We start from the raw sequence: 14,146 nt of genomic DNA, 5'->3' as shown, positions 1-14,146 counted from the left end.
AGATCTTTGCCGAGCTGCTCAATTACTTGTAGACAGCCTGGGGGCTCAGTCCTCACTGAAACTGGCTTAATGACCGTGGGCAGAAGGACACCTTCTGTGTCCTTAGGCAGGTACAAACAAAGTAGGATCCTTCTATGTGAGGACCAACCTTTTTAGCCAATTAATTCATAATTGTCTTCAGAAGATCTTGTGTTTCATTATGGACTGATGAGCATTTAGAAGAACACCAGATGAAAGAGGTGTGTTCTTGGGAACAGCATTGCAAATAATATGATGCCATTGGGTGGTGGGGGAAGGAAAGGAGTGAAATAAGAACAGGATATCAGTGAAGCCACAATAATACTTCTGCTTTACATACAAAGTAGACAACATTTTTTGTGATGGTGAAAAGGTAGTTTGGTAATTTCTCAGTGAAAAGCATTGTAACTCAGCTGCTTTGATGTCTCTAAGTGACAAACTATAAATTAATCACTTTGAAGGGCTTCTGCAACATGATGTCTAGTTCCTCCTCATGTTCCCAGGTGGGATCAACAGTCCCAGAGATTTTTCCAAAGCTGCTTGCCCAGCCTGATTTTTACTGATTTTCCAGAAAATTCAACACCCTGCCTCCTCTATGGTCTCCCAGGTTGCAAAATAGCTGAACGACTGAAATTTCTTTCTTAGGTGAATTTAGGGGTTGCTCTGGCTTCTTTCAGATATATTGCTATTTCATTTCCCATTGTAAGTATTGAAAACTCATAAAGTAGGTCTCAAGTCCTCACGTGTTTCTTGTATAAGCAATGAGTTAGTTGAAGGGCTGACTTTCTGGAGGGTATTTGTCCCCAGGAATTTGTATTGGATGTAAGGAACGTTCTTGTCTTGAGGGGAGCTGTTTTGTTTGGTTCAGGCTCTACTTACGTTCACGGAGGACAAGGCAATGGGACAGGCTTCAGCAGTGGGCTCAGGAAATGAAACAGACCTGTTGTTTGTCTTGGAAGGGAAAGGAACAGAAGTGGTACCAGGAATGGTTAATTTCTTCATCTAATGAACCATTTCGCAGAGTGGGACATTGACCCTTTGGTTATAGAGTATCACCAGTCAACTGTCTTAGTGTAACAGCTGTACCTGCCCCGGTTAACATCCCAGATTAGGTCCATGTTAACATTTGATTCAAATGAAGAATGATGGCGTCACTCTGAAAGGAAACCCCTAAATGCACCGTGTTTCTTTTCATAGTGAAGCTAATGGCATTTCATTGTGGAGGGACAGTGACCCATAATGCTGTAACCTAATAACCGTGGAGGCTATCCTTCAAGTCAGTGTCTTTGTGCAGTAAGTACCTATTTGAAACAAGATTGGTAGAGCCAGAGTTCCCCAGGAAATTAAATAGGATGACAGTTTCTTTAGCACTGTTTTCAAAGCAGCCCTTCCCACTAATGGGCAAAGGACTCTAATTACCCATGGGATGGAGATAATGGATTCTTTCTAGCGGTGTTTGGGTACTTTTCATTTTAGTGTTTAAACCCCAAAGAGGCTTCTCAGAGCCATGATAAGGGTTAGAACAGCTCAGCTCTTTGGCAGCCAGTAGCTTCCATGTGAAACGGCAAGAGATGTGAGGTTCCCGCTGCGTTCAGAGTGTAACTTTGAACCAAAGCGTCCCACTGAAGTGCTGCCATCGCCAAGATGAAATCAGCTCCTTTCTCCCATCCTGGAAAGTCGATGTACACAGACCCTGAAACTGTTGTCAGAGAAGAGTAAGTTTGCCAAGATTTCTCTATGTTGGGAGGGGTGGGGGGGGCAGAGATTGAACCCAAGTTTCCCATCTTCCAAGTGCATGCTTGAACCATGAGACTGACTACTGTTTTCTGCCGAGTCTACCCTCCCTCTGTCCCTTGCTCTTTCTCACGAAAAAAGTGAGCAGCCCTGTTTCAAATGAAGACAAACCATCTTCTTATCAGGAGTGAGTTTTTTGTGTGAACTTAGTTTTTACTTTCTGTTCATTGTCTCATCTAATAATAAAATTAATCAATACCATAACTGCTAGAATTAGTCTTGGCTTACACTACACCTTGCAATAACTGCCAGCTCCATAAACTGAGAAATAATGCAAAGAATGGAAAACGCCTTGTAATCACTGACCATATCCAGAGAAAGTCAGTGCTTTCACTACTGTTAAGAGTTTAAAGAAGAAAGCAGGCTGCAAAAAACCCCTGACTTCTATTAGCAAAGTTACTGCAGAATGAGGATGTACCAATTAAAAAGTGATTACTGATCCACAATTGCCAGAATATATGAAGTGCACCATCAGGATGCAAAATGCACTGCAGTGACATGTAGTAGGAAATTAGCACAGGATGAACCCTTTCTCTGACTCCAACAGAAACCATCTGATGCAAAGAAAGCTTTGTTTGTACCCAGTGAAAGCAAGAGTCTTTGAATGAATCAGGTATGGCTACTGGTTGTGGGTTAAGGATTCTTTTGCATCAGATCAATAATTTCATTGTACACATGCAAGGGTGCATCCAACCCCCAGATGAAATCCAGGTGTGCCCATCCAGGAATTCTCTTGTGGTAGATGAGCCTTTTAATTTGAGACAGTAAAATGGCCGCATCCTTGGGATCTGCAAGCAAGTCTTGTCCCCCAGTCCATACCGCTGTTGGTACAGTCATCTCTTCTACATTGTAGAGAGGAGGAGTAGCCTGAAAAATATGAAGCAGTACAGGAATGGATGTCTAGGAAAGCATAGCAAACTTTAAACATGCATTTGGGGCTTTCTTTTGCTGATGTTCAAAGTACAGGTGCCTAAACTAAACAGGTACCTAAACTAAACAGGAAGAAGTGCCCTTGCTTGCTCTTTGTGTCTGCTTGCAGGGATGGCCCAGCTGATAGCACAGCCAAAGGAAAAATGCCTCCTTAGTTGACAAAGGGCTACTGTTGGTCTTTGCCCTCTAAGCTAGGAATTCACAGGGCATGAAAATGCAACAAGACAGAAAATGTCAGGATGCCTCTATAAACATCAGCCCCAGAAAACTTACGTGGTCTAGTTAGAAAACACAACATGAGACAAGGATGAAAAGGAGTATGGGGTGGCTTCTGTAGGGTGAAAGAGCAAGTAGCTTAGGACTCCTGGGTTTGGAAAATAGAGGCCGGAGCAGGTACAGGTGACAGCATTATACAATCACAAATGGTATAAAAAAAGAGCACAGGAAGTAATTACTCCATTACTTCTCATAACACAAAACTTAGAAGGCATCCAGTGACTATCCAGGGGCAAGCAAATTCAAGACAAACCAAAGGAAGCTGAGTTCCAGGCAAGCCATCATTAAAACGTGTAACTAATAATAATAGGCTGTTGTGGAGACCTTAAGGGCAGGAGGGTCAAGGATGGGACTAGAGTCTTGAATTGAGGACAAAGTCCTTATGCCTCTGGCTTCCAGAATCTAGAGTAGTTATTAGCTCTCCAGTTGCCCTCTTCCTAATATTGTTCTCCTGAGCTCTTATACATTGGCAACTGTCTCAGTCATGCTAGTAGGCAAGATGCCTCTTTCGTCTTATCAACTAGATGTACTTTTCTTTTTTCAAATTAATTTTCTATCTTTCCTGCCCTTACTTCCTTTTATTCTTAGTGATCATTTAATTTAAATGTTTCTGTCTCCCTCCACCCCCCCACCCCCCTTTTTTTTTTTATTTATTGTTGTCATTAGTGCTTGCATGCTTTCTCTGTTGAATTCCAAACTGGAAAGTAGTAATACTTTCATCTACATGTATTCTGAAAACGTGTCTTCTACCACATCCTTGCTCTCTTCCTGCGTGCTTCTGTGTTGTCCAAGTGTGATAATATTATTTCACCAAAATATACCTGTTGGTATTTTTCCATGTTCTTCTTTGAACTGCCCCAGTCATAAGCTTGGAACTTCCCCGAATGGGCTTCCTAACAGGAGGAACAAGAGAAGGGTGGTTACAAATCCATCATCTAGGAAGTTTGTGGGTTCTTTCCCTGCTGAGCCTCTGACTCCAATCTAAAGCCTCAACAGAAGTTCTCCTAAGAGCTCTGAAAAAGCCAACATTATGTTAACTAAAAGTATCAATAAGTGAAAAGGAGTCAGATGTTTTTGTTACAACCAAAAATATCATGGATCCTGCCCAGAAAGACCCAGGGATGATTTCACAGGCAATTTGTTCCAGTTCCTCACTGCCGCTGCCATGTCCTTGTCTGACAGTCATGTTGCCATCACTCAGCTCTGAGAGGGGCTCCTTCTTCTGTTTTCTCTTCCCTCTCTGGTTTGAATACAGAAGTCACCATTTCTAGTTCTTGCCTTATACTCCTTGGCTTTGCCTACAACATGGGTTGTTATTGCTGTAAGAGACATCATCAGTGGGATCTTAACATTGAAGGTAAACTGTCTGTTAACTCCTTTAATAGTAATTACAGCAATGACAATGAAGGCTTAGGAGTATTAGTCCTGCATGTTTATGCTTGCCAGTCTGTGGCTAGATGCTGAATTAAACCTGAGTCAATTTGTAAAGCTCCCCCCCTTATGCCTTTGTAACCCTATTTCTTTACAGGTCTAGGATGGTCACAAAAGCAACATAATCAAATCAAAAATTTTATGTAAATTCATAGCCAAATGTATTGTTTGATTTTGAGTAAATGCCTGTGCAGGTGTTACTCAAACTTCTCTGTGCTGTGTTGAAAAGTGCATTAACACCCCTGCAAGCTCACTGTGCTTGCAGCTGCTTCCTGCTCTGCTCCAGAGCCTGCAGTGCTGTCGGGAAACCAGTCCTGCATGCAGCAGCTTCTGTGACTGAGCCCAGACTTTATGAATCATGAAAGTGTGAAACCAAAGCCTGAAATGCAGCTTTCCTCAGCACTGCTGCTGAGGATGTACTGTCACAACACCTCGTAAGTAAAGCATATAACAAGTGTACTAAATAAAGAGTTTACTATTTATAGTGCTACTGCTGTCCAGACATTGAAAGCTTTGGAAGCAAGCAGTGAAAATACAGGGTTTTTTACAAGTAAAATCTAGTATTTTACAAAGCAGCTCATGTCTTGCTCATTTCTTGACTCTACATTGAAAACATACTAATTTCTTAAGGTAAGCTGTAAAGAACTGTGGGCATCATTTATAAAATGTACTGGGTACACAGCAGGAAGAAAGATATATACGTCTGCATACACAGCTGCCAGCATACATGTTTTTACAGAAATACCATATTTCATTGTTGGCTTCAAATGCACCTGTATCACATAGGATACTTCTATCCTGCTGGCAAAGGATCAATGAAAAATAGTGGTTTGAATTAAGATTTCAATTGTAAACCACAAGTTGCATGTATTTCCAAGGAGTTAGCAATGGATTCATGGCAGGATGACAGTTTCTACCCATACTATACCATTCAGTCAGAGGTAAGTAACTGATTTCCATGAGTTTGCTAGTACCTGACTCCAGTGGACTACGTTCTGCACAGAAGTTCCAGCGGTGGTTTGTGCAATATACACATTGATTCGGTTCTGAAAGAAAATATTCAGTGAGTATTCTCTTCCTCTCTTCTATTGAGACGTAGATCAAAATATGTGCCACAGCAGAGTCGTGTAGCAATAAAAACAACAGAAATTGGAGTGGTATGGTCATCGACTCCCTCAGAGTTACTCCAAATGTGGCAATCTGGTTTGGAGGAACACCGAAAGAATAACACCCAACCAGAACATTTTCTGGGATGATTGAGAATCTAAAAGAATCTACAGATAGAAAGGATAGAGTAGAAAGTCAGCAACTTAGATCTCAAACGAGGTGGGTTCTCTTTTTTTCAGGAGTCTATAACAGATCCTGTGTGAGAGAGGATTGCTGTTGGGCAGAACAGCAAAAGGAACTACAACTGCCTGAGGACTGCATGACTACTTGAAACAAAACACACCCTAGTCCTGCAGGGTTTTCTTAACAAGTTGCTATGTGATCCTTCCTCAGAGAACATGCTCGGAGGCGTTTTTGGAATAGGCTGGAGCAAAAGTTTGATGCCAGCTGGTCTGACCTATGGCTGTACGTAGCACGAGGTGTCCAAGTATGTCTTAGTCCCCAGTGTCTGCCAACTCTCTGTCAGGTATCCCCAGGTATCCTGTGCCTCTGAGCACATCCCTGGTGGTCCAAGACTTGGAGGAGGAAGACAAAGGGGTGTGTTCCTTTCTCTGGAGCTCCTGAAAACATGAAGCAAGTAGGGGTTTTATTTCTTTTACCGTGGTGTGCCAGCATACTGAAGATCTCTGATGAGGCCATTAGTCACAGTATGGACCAAGAGACAGTGCCCTATGTGAAGTCTGACAGAAGACAGACTGCAGAGTTTTGGGGGACTTTGAGCAGCCGTTGATTGTAGGGATGGAGTCAAGTGCTCTTCTGAGGAGTGAGGCAGTGGTTCCCTGCCAGCGATGGGGCAAACAGTAAATATTGCTGTGTGGTAGTGGGGACTGTTCCCTGCAATGTGATGCTGACTAATACAAATTCAGGATTCACACCACAGCATAGAAGACAAGTTTTGGGAGCAGAAGCTTAAACTCTCAGTAGAGCTGTAAAAGAGTTATACATACCACGTCAATGTTTCTCAGGTTACAGCCGCCCAGCCCGAAGAAGACACTCCTACAAAGCCTGGCAAAAGCAGGGTTGCTGCAGACAGGGACTATTAGCCTTCTCAGACACTCAGTCTGAGGAAGAAATTCTCTTTTGCCAAGCAAACCCTGTGAAACACAAAGGTAAGTAGTGCTGTTGTTTTTAAAAGGTGTTTGTGTCCTGTTCCTCTTCTCCAGCACGTTCAGTGGTACTCACTTGCTTTCTCTTCATTTGCCAGATGATGTTCGCAAAAACAAGAAAGAGATTAGGTGGTGGTTTTTTTTTTTCCATTGCATCAGCCTGCTCAGGCATTACTCAATTTGGGTTACATCACTTTTAATGAAGAGATACGTTAAATGTTAACTCCAATTCCTAGTTTAGCTCTAAGCTTGCACATCGATTGTCTACAGGAATCTTGGAAACTTTTGAGGATCTGCATCTCTGTACCTCTCTGGGTGACCTATCCCAATGCTGCACTATTGCCCTAGATAAAATTTTTTCTTAATGTCCAGTCTGAACTTCCAAAGATTTCAGTCATAAGGTAAACCTACCCACATGCAAATGAGTAGACTTTGTAAAGCCCTATGCTTTCTGTTTATCCATTTTAAGAGCTAAACAAACAAGTATATGGTTAAACAGTTGAAACCAAGATATCACATACCCTGAGCAATGTTTCAGGAAGGTAGAGAAGTTTTGTCACTGGGCTTCTAGCATACTTAATAGTAACGACAGGTGCCAATGCCAAATAGAGTTTGATTTTTTGAGCCAGCTCTGGCATTGTTGAAAAGGCAATGAAAGCTGAGAAAACAAAATAGGCAAGTTAAAGAAAATCATCATTTGTACATCAGACTATTTTCATTATTTATAAATGCTATTCTGCAATTTCAAACCTACAAACAGCCTTGTTAGTTGTTCAGAGATTGCAGTTCAGCCTAGATTTGTGTAAAATCCCTCTTCTCCCTGTGTTACCAGCTTGCAGTTTTATTTCCCTTTTCAGAGAGAAATTTCTGTCTATATTTTGCCTTTGCAGTTTTTTTCCAAACCCATTTAAACATAAATGCACAATTCTGATGCACATTCATGCATTTCATGTACTACTGGGAGGTGCAGTTGTTTTTCTTATGGTCAATCCCATTTCACATTTTCTTTTTTTTGTGTGTGTGTGTCCTGTCCAAACTGGCCAACTTCTCTTTCTGTACTTTCATTTTCCTATTTTGTTTATTTTGGTCAACTGACCAGCTGCTGTTGGGCACACCCTTGCATCTTGGAATAAAACAATTTGCATAGTCCACAATAATTTCCAGTATAATTGTAAATTGGTAGACTTAGAGCAGCAGTGCACTTGGCCCAGTATGTTTTATTGTCTTTATAATAAACTTACAATGCCTATATGCTGAAAACATATCCTGTGTTTTTCTCACCTGCAAAGAGTTAATGAAAACCCCATGTACAGTCAATATCACAGTATCTCAATTCACATTTTACCTCTCTTTTCCTGAAACATTGGTCTGTGGTGTGTAACTTACCGATGGTAGTACCTTGCGAATAGCCAATATAGTACAACTTTTCCTGTCCTGTTTTCTCCACAATGAAATCTATTGCTGCTGGAAGATCAAACTTTGCCATCTCATCAAAACTGCAGGCAGCAGATTGAGAGAGAGTTATGCATAAATTAAAAATCAGACTTTGAATTGAATTCACATTTTTATTACAGGCTTGTCAGCACAGAAAGAGCATGAACTGTTCAGTGAATCATTCCTCTCTTTTAGGTTCTGTGTTTTTCTCGTACTGGATACAGAAGATACTACTCAAAATCTTCTGGGGTATTTTCTCCCTTTACATCAAAGGAAGGACTATAACTTCAAGAAGCGTCAGGTTGAATTGTAAGTGTCTGTACAAAAGGGACAAGTGGTGATATAGTTACAGAGCTCCTTCCACGGAATTACTCATTTTATACAATTTGGCATTAAATAAAAGGTCTATTTTTAAAAGATCATCAAAATAAGTGCAAAAATTATTTACGTTTTCTCCTTCTGTGATTTTTGTGTTATTGTAATGTACAGACTAGTGTTTCTAAACAGTCTTCAAAACTGCCTCTGGAACTGAGGAGTGGCTTGGAGATGGCCTGTGCAGGTTCCTCTGTGTTGCTCTGCTGCTATGCTTCTAGAACCTTTTCTAGCAGTAATTAGTCTCCGTTACTATTAAATGTTCACATACGTGTATACGTGCACCTCAGCAAAAGTGAACATACAGAACACTTTATAAAAGGTACCATATGTAAACCCCTGATTTAGCCAGCTTAAATAAATATTGGCAATGGAGATGCTCTTCAATGGTTCCATCTACCTGAAAGCCCAGAATTCATCTTGATCAATGGAATAGTTTTGATGTTTTCTGGACCAGCGATTCCCTCTGCTATTTCCCATCCAAACGTCAAAACCAGCATCAGCTAGTAGGAAGCCCAAGCTGTTGTTGGGCAGGTTTGTGACCCAGTTACTAGCGTCTCCCAATAATCCATGTTGGAGAAACACAGCAGGTTTTAAAGCTGAAAAACAAATCAGAAACAAAACAGGTTTTTTTTTTTTCTTTTTCTTTTGCTGGTAGTTCAGGGATATTACTGTCAGTATTGGATTTGTTCCAATTTAAAGGGAGAAAACTAATTATAAAAACAAAACATCCCTTTCCGTAAAGAGAGAACTTTTAAGCTTCTGTAAGGATTTATGGAAAGATCTGTCTGACTCCAGTGAAAACTAGTTTGGCACCCTCTGATCACTGTATAGCTCAGCTGCATTAGCTTGAGATTCTTAACACGGATATAAAGAATGAAGGTGTGGGATTGTTTGCAGAGGTTTCCTTTACCCAAAATACGAATCATTGCCTGATATGTACCAGGTGTAAGCAAAACCAAAGCAAAATGAGAAGCTGGAACAGCTTTCACAAAACAGGCTGATAGGGCGGATTAGAGCCTTTTCCCTATTTTAAAAAAAACCCTTTTACTTATCAATTCTTATTATAAGGGTATATGCTTCATACATAGTACATTTTTGTTATAAATAGGTATGCTTGACATAATTCAGGTTGGTCTTGCCACAATGCTCTGCTAAAATTTTGCTTGCATATATAAGCTTTTCCGGACATTTTATAAATATAAGGTATCTCTTCCCAGAACGTGCCCTATCTAGGCTGCTTTTGTCTCATATTAAAGAATTGTACCTGGGTTTCCCTGGTTCTGTGTACCATAAGGGATCCGGTTAAGGGTAATAGTGTAACAATCTTCTGTTGTCACTTCATACTCCTCACTGGGGTACCCCTTGTAAGTAATGAGCTCGTTCTAGAAGAGAAGGTACAAATGCATTTGCTTGCAGAAGTCTATTTTGTATATTATATGCATAAGATATTCACAATGAAGAAATGTTAGAAAGCAGATACAGCTGAGGATTTAGTCTACATATATTAAGCATCTGAATAAAGTAATATCAGATTGGATATTGTAACCCTACAACTACAACAAATTTCCTTAATTCTTTGTATTATATCTAGGATTCAACTATTCATTTACAATCTGTTAAAACCCCCCTGTATTACACTACTGCTGTACAATCATCACAAGCCCTCGCATTCTGGTGATCTAAGAGTCACTATAAGCTCATAGAAAGAGTTCATTATTCCCTTAGCTGAGATGAGGAGCTGCCCAGGTGCATGTTCCTGATCTGGTGTCATGCAAGTGAAACCAGTTTATTTAAACTACCTTCAGAGAAACCCAGAGAGCTTCGCAACTGCCCTTTTGTGAATGGCACATATGCAGTGAGTACCACTGAAAAACTGACTACATTATGGAAAAAACAGGATCAGCCACTTGCATAGTCACAAGCGAAATCACTAGCACAGCCAGGCTGAAGCTCTGAAATTAAGTACCACTTTTGACGTGTAACACTCAACCTGTTTTGTTACAAAAGAGGATTGGTTTTTATAACTTGCACTCAGTGAATCACGCAATATAATTTGCCGCACGGCACAGAAACCCCAAGATTTTAACAAGTGACTAAAGATCTAAACAAGCTTGCTTGGCAAGATGTGCTCTTCTGAAAAGCTGGCTGCTTCTGAGCTATGCTGGTTATTCAAAAAATGAGAAAACATAAGCCATTAGTTATTTAGAGTCGTCTTTGCTGACGAAATGCTGACATTCCAAAGGGTCATTCTTTCAGATAGGGGGATAGTGCCTGCAATAGCAAAGTGGTAACTGATATTTAAAATGAAATTAACTCTGGAGATTAGAGGAAAGGTGTTTGCTTTAATTTCTATCAAACTTATGATGTGCTAGTACACATGCAGACAGAAGAAAGGAGAGGAGAGGAGAGGAGAGGAGAGGAGAGGAGAGGAGAGGAGAGGAGAGGAGAGGAGAGGAGAGGAGAGGAGAGGAGAGGAGAGGAGAGGAGAGGAGAGGAGAGGAGAGGAGAGGAGAGGAGAGGAGAGGAGAGGAGAGGAGAGGAGAGGAGAGGAGAGGAGAGGAGAGGAGAGGAGAGGAGAGGAGAGGAGAGGAGAGGAGAGGAGAGGAGAGGAGAGGAGAGGAGAGGAGAGGAGAGGAGAGGAGAGGAGAGGAGAGGAGAGGAGAGGAGAGGAGAGGAGAGGAGAGGAGAGGAGAGGAGAGAGGGAAAAAGACCGGTAGTATATACAGTGATGAGAGAAGATGGGTTAAATAAAGGCAGCTTATCCACCTTGTTATTTCTAATACCTAGAAACCCCTCTGCTCTGAGACATGCATTCCTTCAATCCCTAGGTCACTCTACTGAGCAACTTACAATATTCATAAATGCTTCAGGATCCACAGCTCTCTGAGTTCTTCTGAGTTCTTCTGAATAAGTAATTTGCTGCAACAAATATGTCACAGCAACAAAGAGCCATATCTTCTTTCTGGATAAAACAGTATATTCATCTGTCAGTAGTCCTGCTCCGCACTTGTAATCCAGACAGATTCTCTACTTTTCTGACGAGGGAAGTGCTGCCTAATACTGAATGACCTAGTCTGGTACTCCCTACTTGTTAATTAAATGGAACAAAGCTGACTTTAAACACCTTTCTGAGGGAGTTTGGCAGCAATCTGGATAATCTGCTAAGGTTTGGACCAGAATGTTGCTTTCAATCAGGGCAAAAGTATCAGTGAATCCAAGAAGCAAAGGTTTCAGAGAAAAGGATTTCATTCATTCTTCTGAGAAGCAAGTCACCTGCATTACCATGCCATGCATTTGTTCTGTAGATTAATTAGGAAACATTTTTGGCTAACTCTGGGGAACACTAGAATTACTAGGCAACTTGTAACTAAATCAGTCATTGTCACAGTGAAGTTTTCAAAGTGCAGACAACCAAGTTGTTTGGTAGGTGGCTGAAAAAACAAAGACAATTGAAAATAAACAGATTTAAATACTTCTCATTTAATGAAGAACTTAGGAAGTTAAATGGAAAAATTTATCCACTCCATAGGATGAGGATGAAGAAAGGAAAAGAAAGCTTTGCTAAATGTAATGCTAGGTAAAGACCGAGCACAGGGAAGTCCAGTTTTGTTCAGGAAATAAGGAATAAAAAACTGAGAGGAAAACTAGCCTGCTTAGAGGCACACATAGCAGCTCCACAGTCTGTGAACACCTGCATACTCTTAGCTCAAACAAAATGCAGAGTGTTTGAATTATCATTCTCTCTGCACCATGCAAACCCCTAGAGTCCATGTCTAAACCTCTGTCGTAGATCCCTAAGATAGACTGAATCAGCTAAAAATCCATTGCATTTATTATTTTCCCAATCAAGAAGACTTTGTAACTTTTTTCTCAAATAATATGAATACCTAATATTTTTCTTGTCATGGAACAACAACTTATAGTCTAACTTCCCAAAACTACATATTGATATAATCTGTATCTTGAAAATAATTAGCTCCTTTTGTAGAAAAAGGAATAGACATTTAAAAAAAAAACCCTTTCTTTTACAGAGTTAGCCTTCCTCCTTTTCGTTGAAAGCCACTGCAATTGTGTTCCCACATTTGCCATTTCCCCATGCCTCTCCAGTTATCCCAGAGTTACCTAAATTCAGGCTAGGTGAGTCATGCTACTCGCCTTTAGCTGAAAGGAGTCACTGTCACCTATGCGAGTTATGAGCAAAACAACATAATGAAATATATTTGCTCTTAAATATAAAAGCAACTCCTTAAGCCCATGTTTGATACCATCTTTTGCAGCTCCCATAAAGTCTTCATCAGTTTTGGGTCAGACATGAATTAAAACATTACCGACCTTGTGTCAGAAATCATGTGTTCAGCTGAGCAACAGAGGCAACAGAAGAATGGAAACAGTTCTAGGCTGTTTGAAAGCAGTGCTGGATAAAGATGGCAGTGAAATGATGGTCATGCACCGATTTTCCCCGATGGTCATGCAGCACCTAAGACAATAAGCATCTATTTCTTTCCCACTCCTCATTTGTTCTGCTATCACTTCAGCTTTTCTCTCCCAGAGAGAGGCGACTCCTTTTATTCTCACACCTTGCGCTTTTCATCTCCTTAGCCACCACAGCTATAACAAGGCTTTTTTTACTATCTCAGATTGCTAGACTTTTAAGGAGAATACCAGCCTCTGTGGAGTGGCAGAGCAGGATCAGGAATTTTGAAAATAAATATGTTCATAGATACACCTTATCATATCTAACGAAATTGTCAATAAACCTCTTTTACTAACAACTTGCCAATTCCAGTTTCTTATGTTATGTGGAAAGGATGGAAGGAACTCTGATCCTTGGATACTTCTATATTTGTTGTGGCACATACTTTTATTCTTTTAATGCTTATATTGCTGTTCCGTAGTTCCATGTAGTTGCAGGAGTGGTTTCAGGAGATTTTCCTTTATTCATATTTCACCTCAAAAATGGCCATAGAACAAAATGGATATTTCCTGTATGAATAGTTATGAGGCTAGAATAATTTTCCTTTATCTGTATGGACTCTGCAAACATTACCACGATGGCCACTTGCCCCAGTGGTCTCAAGCCTGCTGGGAGTGGACCAGTATGGCCCAGCAGTAGAAATTAGGCAGGTCTGAGTAGATTGTTACGTCTTCAGCATAGTGACCTTTATGAGGCTCTTCTTTTTGTGGAGTACAAGCATAATGCAACCATGTTCCCTAACTGGTGTCCTAGCTACCTAGGTACCTACTAAGGTTTTGAATAGGCTTTGATATTTGTATTTATATTGTGGGTTGCATACTTTCTCCTTGCAATATTAGCACTGATTAGACCAGAATTATTTAATATACACTCAGAAGTGTTGGGGTTTTTTTTCAATATTTACAGGCCAGAAAGCAATATGAAAGAAAATTTCAGGAGAAGACCTGTTCCTACAAGATTTGCTAGCAGGCCTTTGAAGAGAAATATAAGCATTCATGTTCAGCTTTTGGCAGGGAATTAGGAGAGGAAATGATTTTCAAAGAGCTGGTTAAGAACATGGAGTGTTTTAAAATATTGACTCTGCACGAGGTGGGATTTCTTTTTTTGATGCTTCTTTATTTCCTTTCATATACTTTAAGAT

The 14,146-nt window shown here is 40.5% G+C and overlaps 1 protein-coding gene across 1 annotated transcript; it reads right to left on the bottom strand.

The window, feature by feature from the left end:
* Nucleotides 1-2,445: 2,445 nt before the first annotated feature.
* LOC115608317 (lipase member M-like) lies at nucleotides 2,446-12,880 on the bottom strand. Its single transcript, XM_030487008.1, has 10 exons — nucleotides 12,864-12,880; nucleotides 11,382-11,493; nucleotides 9,796-9,913; nucleotides 8,929-9,127; nucleotides 8,109-8,218; nucleotides 7,244-7,380; nucleotides 6,564-6,710; nucleotides 5,424-5,495; nucleotides 3,840-3,911; nucleotides 2,446-2,679 (listed from the first exon to the last, which is right to left on the bottom strand). Exons 1-10 carry the CDS (start codon nucleotides 12,878-12,880, stop codon nucleotides 2,446-2,448), a joined length of 1,218 nt encoding a protein of 405 aa, XP_030342868.1.
* Between the last annotated feature and the right edge of the window lie 1,266 nt (nucleotides 12,881-14,146).

Source organism: Strigops habroptila, chromosome 5 (assembly GCF_004027225.2).
Source record: "Strigops habroptila isolate Jane chromosome 5, bStrHab1.2.pri, whole genome shotgun sequence".
In the NCBI taxonomy this organism is placed as follows: domain Eukaryota; kingdom Metazoa; phylum Chordata; class Aves; order Psittaciformes; family Psittacidae; genus Strigops; species Strigops habroptila.
This window is presented reverse-complemented; position numbering and strand designations above follow the sequence as displayed.

Bases quoted from the DNA above. Each gene is read 5' to 3' on its own strand.
- LOC115608317 (XM_030487008.1), bottom strand. The intron at 9,914-11,381 runs GTAAGTTGCTCA...CTTCTCTTCTAG, and splicing joins CTGAAGCATTTATGAATATT to AACGAGCTCATTACTTACAA. The intron at 5,496-6,563 runs GTATGTATAACT...ATTTTCTTTCAG, and splicing joins ACCTGAGAAACATTGACGTG to AACCGAATCAATGTGTATAT.